General features: G+C 40.9%; 2 protein-coding genes across 12 annotated transcripts in view; one reads left to right on the top strand and one right to left on the bottom strand.

Annotated features, from left to right (window-relative positions):
• fbxo36a (F-box protein 36a) overlaps nt 1-5,173 on the bottom strand; it is an 81,713-nt gene extending 76,540 nt beyond the window's left edge. Inside the window, exon 1 of the mRNA XM_085989603.1 lies at nt 5,080-5,173. Coding sequence (XP_085845729.1) covers nt 5,080-5,173 — 94 coding nt within the window. The remainder of the gene's footprint in view (nt 1-5,079) is intronic.
• The window catches only part of trip12 (thyroid hormone receptor interactor 12), a 150,987-nt gene continuing 135,692 nt past the window's right edge, over nt 87-15,381 (top strand). For 8 of the 11 annotated variants that reach the window (XM_085989919.1, XM_085989918.1, XM_085989916.1 and 5 more), the window contains exons 1-2: nt 1,222-1,472; nt 3,899-3,975. The gene's annotated coding sequence lies outside the window, so the exon portion shown is untranslated. Of the gene's footprint in view, nt 192-438; nt 531-1,220; nt 1,473-3,898; nt 3,976-15,381 lie in introns of those variants that run through there. The other 3 variants (XM_085989910.1, XM_085989909.1, XM_085989912.1) reach the window with 3 other exon arrangements.

The following is a 15,381-nucleotide window of genomic DNA, read 5'->3' as shown; positions in this document are numbered from 1 at the left end:
TGTGACCAACAGTTCCCAAGACTTGAAAATTAGAGGGGAGAGGGGTCATGACCCCGCGGAGAAATACAATGGTGAAGGCGGTCGGAGGAAGAAGAGTTGATTAATTGTAAAATATAGCGGATTACATGGGGTTGTTTTAAAAAAAAAATAATAGATAATTCTGCGCACGATGACCTGAAAGGAGAAAAAAAGTAGGAATAAGAAGAAAAAGACGGATTCTAATTTTTTTTTGGTTTATGAAACCCGCCACAGATGGATGGTTTGGTTTGGTTTGGTGAAATTGTGGGGCCAGGACACCACTTTATTTTTCTCCCTCCTCCTCCCATCTTTAACTCTCTAACCAGATGGAGCCCAAAATACAAATTAAAAATTGGTTGGATAGCTAGTGCCGGGGAAGGATACAGGGCGACGCGCGGAGTGAGGCTGCGGTGGAGGCCGAGAGTTAGTAAAGGGAGAGAGGGAGAGGGAGGCAGACACACACATAGACAGCGTCTGAGCTGGTGGCAGGCTGTAGAATTGGAACCAACTAGGTAATAACATTTATTTCAAACCACAGCAACAAAGAAAAGGTGGAGGAGGGAGGGGACATTGTTAATTCTTTATGCAGCCCCAACATTTTCTCTTTTTTTTATATAAATGTGTTTTTCGCCCTCCTGCCACACAGAATGAATTCCTCAGCCTTGTATCTCATTCCAGGGTGGTACTAGATTTCCTTTTCCCCCCCCACCTTTTTGTAATATATCAAAATTTGTGTTTTTTTAATATTTGAAAAGCAAGAGATGGAAGATATATATATGTGTGTGTGTGTGCATTTTATTTCGTTCGTTTGTCGTTCCCTTATTTTTCTCTTTTAAAAAAAATGAGTGATCAGCTCAGGCTTTTTGAGTTCTTTTCCTGTTTGTGATCCGAGGAAAATGGAAAGCGAAAGGGAGACAGAGAGAGAGGCCCTTTCAACCCGAGCTCCGGGCTCAACCTTGCACTCGCTTTTCTAAAGGCCAGGGAGCAAAATGGGTTTTGACATCTTGTGCTCAAGTTATTTCTTGAAGGTTTTTTAAAAATCATATTTTTATTTAATGAGTTTAGTTTTTTTTTGTCTTGTTGTGGGAAGGGGGTGTATTTTTTAGAGGGGGGGGGGAAAGGAGGAAGCATTTTTAAAAATAATTCCTTTCTCTCTCCTCCCCCCGCCCCCCTTTTTTCTTTCCCGGCAGCACTTGGTGTTTGACGTTCACACATCCGGCGACAGCTGTAACTCCGACAGCGGGGATTGATGCTGAAATACAGGCCTGGACGCGAATTCCCCGCAACCTTTTTTTCCCCCCTTTCCCTAATCTTTTAAAGAGTTTTTTTTTATGTGATCAAGAAAAGAGGCGGTTGAGCTTGAACTTCGCAGTAAATATAGGAGCTTCACTCCCCCCCCCCCCCCACCCCCTCCCCTTTTCCCTGGTGATTGTTGGGCTTGAACCCACTACGAGGTAGGCCGCTTGTAACCATAATGAAAGCTCTAAAATAAAGACCTGTTGTCTAGGCCTGATAAGTAATATTTTCCATGATCCAGACGGACGTGTAATAATACCCCATTTTGCGGGCAATAATTTGTTTTCATATGTTAAAATGTACTTCAAAATAGAATTTAAAAAGCGATTTGTACACTTCACAGCAAGGGATGGGGCTGTTGCTTTGGTGCGATATATATCTAGTTCAGAAAAATGAGTTAGCAGCCGTTTTGTTGGTATTAGCACCGACATGGCGGTGCGATTCTGCGGCAGCAGTGTTGTGTAGGCCGCAAAAGTAAACAGGAATGGCCAACGCACCACGTATCTCCGTAAACCCATTGTCTTGTCTTAATTTCAACAAAGACGACAACATATTTAGCTGATTTATCGAAACTTTTCTGAGAGCCGAAAGTTCGGTACCATTTTTAAACGTGTATCGAAGACTGAAACGCTTAAATTTCTCCATTTTATAAAGCAAAGTTGAGTTTTAATTTGGCGTTCAGGAAGAAGTCTGCGTGTTTTGCCAAGAATAGCCGTCATCAAATAACTATTTGTTATGGGTGCCTTCATAATCGGATATGCCAAAAGTGGTCAACTTCTTGCATTTCAGCACCTTAACTGTATAATTACCCAATGAAGTTATTTCAAGAGTAAGGTTACCGATTTATGGGCATGGGAATACATTATTTTTTTCTCCATATAACACTGCTAGATTTGAAATAGATTTGTTTGTCTACTTAAGTGCACTTCGAAAGTGTAAATGCAAACTCTTTCCTTCTGTTTTGCTGACGTCTTTTTAATTTTTTAAGGGTCTGAGGGCTAGAACCAAATTGGGAACAATTGACATCATTAAGATTGAATGTAAAGGCCATGCAAGATTCAAATTTTTCAAATATTTCAATGGGTAACAATATTGATAAGTCATTAACATGAGTTTTTTCAAATTCAGGAATGTAGTTCCAAAAAAAATCTCCTTTTCAGAGAACATGGGTTTTAGCAGTTCTCTGGTACTTCACCCATCTTAAGTCTAGATGAATGTTGGCAGACTATTTCCCAGGGAGTGTATTATGGTCAAGTCTGAACTGTCCTTACTTGCAGTCCACATGTGAGCACTCTTGTTCTGGGGAGGGGGTTAAGGCATTGGTTAGTGGTTTACTTTATATTTCAATTTACTGTTGGTGTCTTTTTTTAACTTAAATTTGGCACTTAAATATTCTGATGGGAAATAAATCCAGGATCTATGTTGTGGAGTGTTTCTCTTGTTTACAGCAGCATACATTATATTGGATGGCAGGGAATTGATTGATATCCTTTGTGTTAAAACTTGATGAGCTTCACCTTTTTGAAGACATGAAGTAAAGAGTAGCACTTTATTGGACTTTTTTTTGGTCATCTGAAATTTCAAAATTGCTGATGAAGGTAATAGAGAAGATAGGAGCAGGAGTAGGCCATTTGGCCCCTCGAGCCTGCTCCGCCATTCAATGCAATCATGGCTGATCATCTAAATTCAGTACCCTCTTCCTGCCTTCTCTCCATATCCCTTGATCCCTTTCAGCCTTAAGAAATATATCCAACTCCTTCTTGAATATATTTAATGAATTGGCCTCTACTGCCTTCTGTGGTAGAGAATTCCACAGGTTCACCACTCTCTGGGTGAAGAAATTCCCCCTCATAATTTTTGTCCCATGTTATAAAGTGCTGCAATGGTTTCTTAGCTGTACCAATGAGTAAGGACCCCACTGGCTCCAACGCTAGGTTTGTGGTTTGCTTTACATGGTTCAAAATCTATTGCAAATTATGCAGTGGAACCACAGATGGGTCCACATTGGTAGATCTGTTTTTATCAGGTGTGTAAATGTTACTCAACCTCCTGGATCAGCAAGAGGCTTAACCTGGTTTATTCAAATTGGACTGCTGGTCCTTTCAAGATGGAAGAATATTTTGTATGAAATTAAAACAAAATTGTACCAATACCTTAACCCCAAATTGAGATGGTACCACAAAGAATTTATGAATAAATCCTTTAATTAGTTTATAGTAATCTAAAATCAAATGATATGACTTAATTGATTTTGTTTTGTGCTAGAATAAATTTAAAAAAATAAAAAATTGATAGGGGCGGGGGGGTGAAATAAGCTAACAGTATAGTTCAGCATCTGGTTCAAATCAAATGACATAAGACATCTTTGCCACTTTGTTACTGGCTTGCAAGGAGCTCAAATGTTACACAAGTCACTGCAGAGATGTTCAGAAAAGTCAGAACTTGTGTATTTCATTGTTACTTAATTCCGAGTGCACTTACAGTATTTCTGATCTTAGCATCTTTTTCCTTCGCCCATAGTCCAGCTGACAACCATTTCAGAAAGATGCATTAAAATGGCTGCAATTTTTTTCTATGCTTACAGGTCAGTTTTTGCGTGATGTTCCTGCGGAGGGTGCAATGAGGGTTATATAAGCTGGCACTGATGTCCTTGCACAATTTGTAAGTAAACAGGTCTAAGATTTGTACTGACAGCCTGGGAGCAGATGCATTAAATTCAATGTTGAATTGTTGGGGGAATTTTACCATCAATACACTTGTTAAGAATGAAACTGTACAATGAACTCCCAAATGCTGGTTGTGTTTTATTGGTCTGCAATGTTTGTTTAATAATGGGTGACACTGGGGGAGAACTTTCTGAGCCCAACAGTATCTTGGTAGAGCATTAGCCCAAGGTTAGTAGTAATTGTTTTACTTCCTTGCAGTGTTGGGCTTTAAATTGGTTTCTTGGGACACTCAAATGTCACCCCAAATATTAAATGGAAATGAAAACAATGTTAATCTTGAGATTTTTTGGAGTGGTACTGCAATGTATTAAGGAATCTTGTGCAGAAGAGAATTATATGGAATCTGGTTTTAAAACACTTTTATGTTGCCTCTAATTTTGTTTCAAAATCACCAGTGACCTCTTTCATTAAAGTGAACAATAGTCGAGGGAAATAACAGCAGAAAATGCTGGAAATACTCAGCAGGCCAGGCAGCATCCGTGGAGAGAGAAACAGTTAACGTTTCAGGTCTGGGACCCTTCATCAGAACCCGCAGTATTTTGCTATCGTAATAGTCGAGGGAAATCCTGAGCTCACCAGGCAGGATAGCCTGCCCTGAAGGGGCATTGAAGGCAGTTATAGATTCTTTTGGTCCAGAGTTTGAGGATGTGTAGCGGCCTAAATTTATAGTTAAAGGAAGGCTTCAAGGTTTTTTGACATCTGCCTATGCATTTTACGCAAAAATAATAGCATAATTAAGCTGTTCATTGCTTTGGGGCCTTTCTGCCACTGCTAAGCAAAGAGTGGAAACTGTTTACAGTGCAGATAGCTTGGGGAAGTGATTATAGTTGAGAAGCTGGAATTGTGGTCACAGGACTGAGCTGGAAATAGACTGGAACAGAGCTTTGCAGGCCTGCTGAATGAAATTAGGTCCCTTGTATTTTTGAACATGCGCAATCTGGTGTGCGAGTTATTATTGTTTCTATATATAGGACTGACTTGCATTTTAGATACATAAAACATACATGATCACTGAATACCTTGTTGAATGAGACATTACTTGCTTTCTGGATGCCACACTGCATAGTGTACATCCTGTTTGCCTGTTGATAGGAATTGCTCCTTTTGCGTCCTCCGGACATCCCAAAGCTCATCGTAGCTAATTAATTACTTTGTCTTGAAGTGCAATCACTCTTGTTTTGTAGGCCAATATGACAGCTAGTTTGTGCACAGCGCGATCCTGCACAGTGAGATTAAATGACCGCTTAATTGGTTCATGGATGAATGTTGTCCAGGACACTAGGAGAATATCCATGTCATCTGAGAAAGTGCTGTAGGATCCTTTATGTCCATCTGAAGATGCAAATAGGGCCTTAATTCAACATCAAAAGACAATGCAGCATTTCATCAGTACTACACTGAAATGTCAGCATAAATTTATCTGCTTAAATCCTGAAGTGTGGCTTGAGCTCGCAACTTTGACTGAGATGTGAATGCTACTATTAAGGCAAGTAAGTCCATTACAAATAAATTACAACTACCTGAAGCAACAGAACCCAGTAATAAAATTCTTGCCTATACCTTTGGTTAACTTAAAGTAGCTTACTGTTGAAACATTTTGTTCCTAATTAATTGAAAGCTTCTTTAATGGCTGAGATCATTGTTTGCTAGCTGCCTAGTAATAGTTTTGTGTACTTTTGTTGACGCCCCCTTTTTTCGGTTGTTGGATGATAGGTAGAGAATACAGATTGCAAAATGGGTGCTTCTAGTTTTATTTTTACTCCTAAAATGTCTTCAAAGCTAATCCTGTTGGTCTGTACTTTTCACAGGTGCATAGTGTATAATGGGGGCACAGTGTTCCATATAAATCTAGACGTGTTTTGATTTTTGAATTGTGATTCCTGTTGTGAAAAAATTATGGTTTGCTCTTAAATGCTGTATTTCTGCTACTTAATTTGTCTTATCCTGAGAACTGGTCAATATAACTTCAATTTAACAGTGTTAATGCTTGTAACATGCATTTGAGTTTGTTCTTGTGGGTTTGAGTTTCAATGTACAGGAAACTTTGTGCTATCCGGCACCGACGGGACCGAGCTGTTGCCGTCCCATCAAAACTGCCGGACAAACCAGCGCTAATGTTGAAACATATGGAGATTTTGAGCTCCGTATTTGGCAACAAGCCCTGTTGCTACAGCTTCTAAACAGTCAGCCTTAGCTTAGCAACAGCTTCAGCGAGACCTTGCAGAGCCTGACTGGTGGGGAAAAAAAAAGCAACGAAAGAAAAAAAAACCTAATGAAACGGCTCCTGATTTTTGCCGGTGGCTCGAGCATTCCGGACAGTTAACCTCCGGATAAACCAAAGTTTTCTGTATGTACCCTTGCAATAATTTAATGGCAATGGTCTTCACCTTTTAAATCTAAATTGCCAATAGCCAGAACTGAGAACTTTTACTGCCGACCAAATTTCCACGCCCTTGTTGCTTTTACACACCCTTGTTGCTGTTATGCAATACAGTATTTTGGAACCACAAAAAAAAACTAGACAGGTTCTTCTGATTTTTGTAAATTCTTCTTTGGGAATCATGCTGCATTCTGCTACACTCCAGTATTAGGTCTGGTACCATAAAATCCAGATTTCCCCCTTTTTTAAGGCAGCTTTGACTAACATTTGAGCCAGTCTGTTAATCTCGTTATATTTGGAGGACACAAAGATGTGGTTTATACACTTGTTTTTGGTGCCAAGACATTTGTCTGGTGCATGTGCATTTCAACTTTTTGAACTATGTGATAATTGGGATGTTTACATTAGCTTCATGGTTAATACAGCGATAAAGGGTAAACTCACATTTGAGGTAATGCCTTGTTCCGAAGCTTGAAATTTCGGGAGAATGAGCCAAGGTTATTGTGTAAAACTCTGATTCCCTTACATTTCTGCTATTGAACTTTGACAAATGTAGTAGAATGTAGTTATTCCTGGGAAAAAATACTGGTTATTCCAGTTCAGTGGAATGTGAGTCCTGACTATTCATGGTATGGATGCCTTCTAGTGTAGGTTTATATTAAGCAGTGGTTGGTGAGCTTGTCATAATATTTGAAATCACATGTCTGTGTAGCTAGTAATTGAAAGTATGTACACATCAGCTGATCTTTCTCTTCCCAGTGTCCCATATTCCTATTCATAAACAAAAAAAATTACTTACATAAGATATTTATAATTTTGATTCAAGTAAATAAGCTTGATTTGTTCAAAAGAATTCCTGTTGCAACTTGCAACACTTTGCATGTCAGCATTTATAATTGCAAGTTCTTGTGTATAAATGTTTATAATGCGATTCTGTGAACATTTAATAAGGGGGGGGGGCAGTATCTAAGGGTTTTGTGGCACTTTGCTGATGAGCCAATCAAATCGCTTAAAATACTTTTTGAAGAGTGTGTTCATCTGCCATTTTTCTCAGTAATTGAAGTTTGATATCCAAAATAAAGTTTTAAACACTAATTAATTCAAATAAAGGGATTTCTCAACATGCTAAATTTATCCATTGAGTTGGCTTTAATCTATTTTTAAAAACATTCATTAAACTCTTACTGGCCTTGGCTTCTTCCAAAAGCTTGGAGTTTGGATATTTTTGTGCGAAACTGAGTTCAGATTCTACGTTGAGCATGTGATGTGTACCAATTTTCCCAGAATCTATCAGTAGCATTTAAGCTAGCCAAATGATAGAATGTCTTTTGCAAATATATTTGGTTTTGTAAAGTTATTTGAAACTCCATTTCCAATGTTCCCAGAACCATAGGACCATCTACTTGCTTTGCTATTTGGTATAGCACTCCTAATATAAAACCTCCGGATCACCATGAACAGTGCCAGAGTTTTTATAGTACTTAATCCAGCTGCATCGGCTGTAAAATAAAACTAAACTGTGGCCTTTGCCCAGTTTCATGCATGTTGTATGGTAGGTACCTTCAGTAGAACATAAGATGTTGCCTCCTGGCTATAGTTACTTACCAGTAGTTCAACAGAGGTCATGTCATTTGAATGTATTACAGGGAAATAGTGGGCCTGATGAGGCCTGTTCTATCATTCCATTGGGCCTGCCCTACAGGAACCCCGTCCAGTCACAAATCTGTTATTTTACCCTATAACTAGTGTCTTTGTTTGAATGGAGTCTTGTGTATGATACAGTAGTATAGCAGTTATGTTACTGGACTAGTAATTCAAAGACCGGGATGAATAATTCAGCGAATGAGAGTTCAAATCCCACCATTGCAGTTTGAGAATACAAAACTAGCATCAGTAAAAGTGACCATGAAGCTGTTGGATTGTCTTAAAAACCTACAGATGTCCTTTTAGGAAAGGAAATCTCTATCCTTATCCAGTCTGATTTATATGTGACTCCAGTCTTGCACCAATGTTTGTGTGGAGTATAAATGACGCCGTAGACCAGATGGGCCTACTGGCCAGTTTCTGTGCTGTAGACTCGACTGAAGAGACTTAGCAAGCCACTCAGTTGTATTAAACTGCTACCAGCAATTCAAGAAGAAAACCTACCACCACTTTCTCAGGGAAACCAGGAATGGGCAGTAAATGATGAGAATGAAAAAATGTAACTGGGCCAAAAATGCTTCAATTGTGAACAGGATTCAAATATCCTGAAGAGGGAAATTTTTATGTTTAGTATCTCCTTTATTAACTACTGTCACCCACTTCCCTAGTCAGTGAAGCTAAGATGTAGTAGTAACCTTGTTCAGTTTGCCCTTTATGCTGTACAAAGATAATTGGGTGTACAGCAGAAGGATGTAGAAAGGTGCAACCTCCACTTGCTGTGACTGGTTAAGATGGTGGTCTCACCACAGGAATAAATGATGCATTTTTTTTGCATTGGTTGGTCTTTAAATATCTTGGTTAGTAACTGAATATTGCTACTGAAACTATTGGTAATTTAATCTTGGCAGGGTAATAATTCTTAAGTCCTATATGTAACTTTTTAAAAGGCCAAACTTGCCCAGCATGCATTTGTCTAGAATTTTGTGTATAATTTGAAATTCCCAAGTCGAGCTTCCTGATTGTTTAGTTGGCAAATGCACAGCTTGATGTGTTACCTACCCAGAGTAGGTTCAGTTCCTTGTCAGCTGATTGCAACTGGAGCAGCATTGGACTGCAGCTATTTACTTAAGTGCCCTGTTTCCTGTTTTTGATATCTAGTGACCTCTACCTGAAAGTGCAAGTATCTGGCCATTGGATGAGATCAGAATTCAACTACACTGCTTCCTTTTGTGGTAAAATTGTCAGCTAGCTCATGGTGAAATACTTAGACTGCTGGTGCCTGTGGAACCATACCCCTGACAAGAGTCTGAGCCTTTGGAGCAGAGGAGAAAAAACAATTGTACTGTAAAATACAGTATGCTTAAAGTTAGATTTTTGCTATTTCACACTTGGAAATAAAAGTATTATCATGAGTATGGTGTATTAAGAATCAAACGTGAAACTGGAAAAGGATTTGTATAGTTAGCATACTGGAGCTGTGCATGTGGTCAAGTTTATTGTGATTTTGATTTTTGGTATGCCAGAATTATACTGAAGAGAGTAGCAACTGTTTCAGCCCAACTAGTGCTAGCCGCATTAAATTAAACAAAACACAGTATAAATTGGTGAGCTTTCTTTGGATGTCACGTTGACACAAAAATGAAAATGTGCTCTGTGGTCCTGTATTTTAGCAAGTCTGATCAAAACTTTGAAGGTTTGGATGTATAAAATTAAGTGCAGTTTATGTGAAGCAGAATTTGATAACTTGACATGTTCAGTGTGCTGTATATGTACATGTTGAATGACATGTACATGTTGAATGACATGTACTAGAGAATGGTAGTTTGAATTTTGTGCCTTGAATTCTTATCTGGTTAGACGTTGGTGAAGGTTTCAACAGCCACTTCCTCACAATTGAAGGATACAAAGGGAGGGGGGAAAAAAGCTAGCTAGCTAGCAGAGTGCAACATTGGGGCTTTGAGGAACTTGGTTCCTATTGCCTAAGGAACAGGAGGGCTACATAAAGGGATGCACCAAAAGTGGGAATTTTAATGTAGGAATTTTTAAAAGAAAGATGTGCATTTATATAGCGCCTTTCATGATCTCAGGACGTCTCAAAGCTCTTTACAGCCAATTAAGTACTTTTGAAATGTAGTCACTATTGTAATGTAGGAAACGCGGCAGCCAATTTGCACACAGCAAGTTCCCACAAACAGCAATGTGATAATGACCAGATAATCTGTTTTAGTGATATTGATTGAGGGATAAATATTGGCCAGAACACCGGGGAGAACTCCCCTGCTCTTCATAGTGCCATGGGACCTTTTAAGCACATAAGAAATAAGAGCAGGAGTAGGCCATACGGCCCCTCGAGCCTGCTCCGCCAATCAATAAGATCATGGCTGATCATCGACCTCAACTCCACTTTCCTGCCCGATCTCCATATCCCTTGATTCCCCTAGAGTCCAAAAATCAATCTGTCCTCAGCCTTGAATATACTCAAAAACTTGGCATTTACAACCCTCTGGGGCAGAGAATTCCAAAGATTCACAACCCTCTGAAGAAATTCCTCCTCATCTCAGTCTTAAATGGCCTACCCCTTATCCTGAGACTATGCCCCCTAGTTGTAGACATTCAAGCCAGGGGAAACAACCTCTCCGCATCTACTGTCAATCCCTTCAGAATCTTTTATGTTTCAATGAGATCACTTCTCACTCTCTGGAGTTTAGAAGAGAAGAGTATCGGCCCATTCTACACAATCTCTCATCATAGGACAGCCCTCTCATCCCAGGAATCAATCTAGTGAACCTTCGTTGCACCGCCTCCAAGGCAAGTATATCCTTTCTTAGACAAGGAGACCAAAACTGTGCACAGTACTCCAGGTGTGGTCTCACCAAGGCCCTGTACAATTGTAGCAAGACTTCTTTACTCTTATACTCCAACCCCCTTGCAATAAAGGCCAACATGCCATTTGCCTTCCTTATTGCTTGCTGTACCTGCATCCTAGCTTTCTGTGTTTCTTGCACGTGGACACCCAAATCTCTGAGCACCAACATTTGTAAGTTCCTCACCATTTTATAAAAAAAAAAAATTCTGTTTTTCTATTCTTCCTACCAAAGTGAATAACCTCACATTTCCCTACATTATACTCCACCTGCCACCTTACTGCCCACTCACTTAGTCTATCTATATCCCTTTGCAGACCCTGTTCTCCTCACAGCTTACTGTCCCACCTAGCTCTGTATCATCAGCAATCTTGGATACATTACACTTGGTCCCTTCATCTAGGTCATTAATATAGATTGTAAATAGCTGAGGCCCCAACACCGATTCTTGCGGCACCCCATTAGTTACAGCCTGCCAACCTGAAAAAGATCCGTTTATCCCTACTTTCTGTTTTCTGTCCATTAACCAATCCTTTATCCATGCTACTATATTACCCTCAACCCCATGAGCCCTTATCTTGTGTAATAACCTTTTTTATGTGGCACCTTATCGAGTGCCTTTTGGAAATCCAAATATACTACATCCACTGGTTCCCCTTATCTGCCCTGCTAGTTACATCCTCAAAAACTAATAAATGTGTCAAACTCGATTTCCGTTTCATAAAACCATGTTGACTCTGCCTAATCATGTTATGATTTTCTCAGTGCCCTGATACCACTTCCTTAACAATGGATTCCAGCATTTTCCCAACGACTAATGTCAGGCTAACTGGCCTGTGGTGCCCTTTTTTTTTCTCTCCCTCCTTTCTTGCAACCTTCCAATCTGGTGGGACCATTCTAGAATCTAGGGAATTTTGGAAGATCAAAACCAATGCATCTGCTACCTGTGTCCACCTTGAGAGCAGATGAGGCCTCTGTTTAACTTCTCATCTGAATGATGGCACCTCCGACAGTGCATCACCCCCCTCAGCACTGCACTGGAGTGTCGGCTCAAGTCTCTGGAGTGGGACTTGAACCCACAACCTTCTGACCTCAGACGGGAGTGCTACCAACTGAGCCACAGCTGACACTGCTGTGACCATTTCTGAGGGTAACGAGCATCTTTAAAAATCTGTTGCTAGTATGTAGGCAACTTGTCCTGCAAAAGTTGTCTAGTTCCATTACTTAACAAAATACTTAATGTTTCTTCTATTTGTGTGCAGTTAACTTGACATGCAGCTCCATTTTGCTATTAATTGGGCACTAGATCACGGGCAAATTTGTCTATTTTGAAGAGAAATTCAGCTGAACTCCACTGGCACTGTATGGAAAATGTTGTGAAGTTGCTGTATAAAAATTGTGAAGCAAGTACAGGGATAGATCATTGTAAAGTCATGATCAACGTTCCCCGTAATTTTTTTTGGGTGTGCGGCCCATTAAAGGGGCTGCGCGGCCCAGTCACAGTTGAATTCAATATTGCGAAAGCTGGTCCCAGGCTCCGTGGGACTGGCAGAGCTTGTCGGGAACATTGGTCATGATTGGATTAAAGAGCCTAAATAGTTAAAAAGTAGATGTGAGGAAGCAGATTCATCAGTTTAGAAAACAGCAAAAACACAGGTTTTTGATCAAATTTTGTATTTGGTGCTATTTTCAAGGTGCATGCTGTTAAACCTGCCTCAGTGGATAAAGTCCTTGTAAACATGCCTTTAAGCATGTGCTAATGAGGCAAAGAATTTATTCTAGACAAGGCCTGGATTTAGGTTAGTGTAAATGAGTTGGGAATGACGTACAGGACTGTGGAAATGCTAAGTTACAAATCAGGCGATTGATTTTGATTGTCATGGCCACGTGCTATACATAATAGGAAATGTTTTTCTAGATAAAGCAACTACAGTTGAGAAGCAGATGGCCTGTTTTCAGCCCTTTGTCAATGTCCTTCATGTGCAGTCATTAGATGGCACATAGGCTCGGATGATGAACCTGTGGACTTTTGTTCCCTGTGTGTTGCTTCAATTTAATCTTTTCGTGCTCTTCCCTTCTTCCTTCGCTTTCTCCCCCCCCCCCCCCCCCAAACTAAGATTTTTGTCAGTATAAATCTCTGCACTCTGGCCAGACTGGTGCATCACCAACTCATAAGACAGTTCCATAATGTATAAGCTTTTGTTGATCTCGTATAATTGTCATAGGTTTTGGTTGAAGCACTTTGTTGCTAACTGACGGCTTGATTCTGAAAAGGGATATGGTAGTGGTAGGGGACAGTATACTGTTCTCTGCAGTCGTGAAGGTGAATTCCAAAGGTTGTGTTGCCTGCTTGTTGCCAAGGTTAAGGACGACATCTCGTGATTGGAGTGGGAGGGGGAGGATCCAGTTGACATGGTCCATGTAGGAACCAAACAGGCAGAATTAGGAATGAGGTTCTGCTGGGAGAGTTTGAGGAGCTAGGGTCGAAATTAAAATGCAGAACCTCACTGGTATTAATCTCTGGATTGTTACATGGGCTATGTGCAAATTGGAATAGGGACAAACAGATTAGGTTAAATGCATGGCTGAAAGTGATGGGAGGCAGCGGTTTTGATTCATGGGGCACTGTCACCAGTACTGAGGAAAAGAGGGAACTGTTTCGTTAGGGTGGACTCCACTTAAAACAGGCTGGGACCAGTGTCCTGGTGAACTGAATAACTAGGGTGGTCGATAGGGCTTTAAACTATTTTTGGTGGTGGTGGTGCAGTGGGAGGACCCGGGAAAGGGTAAATTCAAAAGCAGTAAGTGAAATGTCAAGGTTGTAGACCAATGTACCGATTTTAGTGTTTTTAAAAAAAAAAAAAAAAAAAAAATAGGGCATTAGGGAAAAATAGAAAAAAGTTACAGCTAAAGGCACCATATCTGCGTGAAGCATTCGCAACAAAATAGATGAATTAATAGTACAGATAGAAATGGATGGGTTTGATCTAATGGCCATTACGGAAACGTGGTTGCAGAGTGACCAAGGTTGGCAACTAAACATTCCAAGATACTTGACTTTTAGAAGAGATAGCCAAAACGGAAAAGGGGGTGGGGGTGCGGGGCGTTTAGCTCTGATAAAGGATGGGATAAAGGCGAGAGAGAAAGGATCTTAGCCCGGAAAATCAAGATCCAGCATCGGTTTGGATGGAGCTTGGAAACAAAGGGCAGAAAACACAGGTGGGAGTAGTTTTTCGGCACCCTAACAGTAGTTGTAGTGTCGGGCAGAGTATAAATTAGAGGTGCATGTAACGAGGGAAATACAGTAACCATGGGGGACTTTATTATTCAAATTTGGTTTGCCCTGTCCATGGGAACGGTAGCGTAGTGGTAATGTCACTGGGCTAGTAATCCAGAGGCTTGAGTTCAAATCCCACCACAGCAGCTGGGGAATTTAAATTCAGTTAATTAAATAAATCTGGAATTAAAAAGCTAGTAAATGCTAACAATGAAACTATCGGATTGTTGTAAAAACCCATCTGGTCCTTTAGGGAAGGAAATCTGCTGTCCTTACCTGGTCTGGCCTATGTGACTCCAGACCCACAGCAATGTGGTTGACTATTAACTGCCCTCTGAAATGGCCTAGCAAGTCACTCAGTTGTAAGAATGAAACCAGACAAACCACTCGGCACCGGCTATGGACACGGCAATGGCACACCCAGCCCAGTCGACCCTGCAAAGTCCGCCTCACCAACATCTAGGGACTTGTGCCAAAATTGGGAGAGCTGTCCCACAGACTAGTCAAGCAACAGCCTGACACAGTCATACTCACAGAATCATACCTTTCAGCCAATGTCCCAAACTCCTCCATCACCATCCCTGGGTATGTCCTGTCCCACCGGTAGGGCAGACCCACCAGGGGTGGTGGCACAGTGGTATACAGTCGGGAAGGAGTGGCCCTGGGAGTCCTCAACATTGACTCTGGACCCCATGAAGTCTCATGGCTTCAGGTCAAGCATTGGCAAGGAAACCTCCTGATTACCACCTACCATCCTCTCTCAGCTGATGAATCAGTACTCCTCCATGTTGAACAGAAGAAGCACTGAGTAGCAAGGGCGCAGAGTGTACTCTGGGTGGGGGACTTCAGTGTCCATCACCAAGAGTGGCTTGGTAGCACCACTGCTGACCAATGTGGTCGAGTCCTGAAGGACATAACTGTCAGTCTGGGCTTGCGACAGGTGGTGAGAAAACCAACACAAGGGGAAAAACCTACTTGACCTCGTCCTCACCAATCTGAGTCGCAGATGCATCTGTCCATGACAGCATTGGTAGCAGTGACCACCGCAGTGTCATTTTGGAGACGAAGTCCCGTCTTCACACTGAACACCCTCCATCGTGTTGTGTGGCACTACCATCGTGCTAAATGGGACAGATTTAGCAGCTCAAATCTGGGCATCCATGAGGCACTGTCAGC

Source organism: Somniosus microcephalus, chromosome 6, assembly GCF_052327205.1.
Source record: "Somniosus microcephalus isolate GS21.2 chromosome 6, FLI_Smic_1.0, whole genome shotgun sequence".
Lineage (NCBI taxonomy): Eukaryota > Metazoa > Chordata > Chondrichthyes > Squaliformes > Somniosidae > Somniosus > Somniosus microcephalus.
This window is presented reverse-complemented; position numbering and strand designations above follow the sequence as displayed.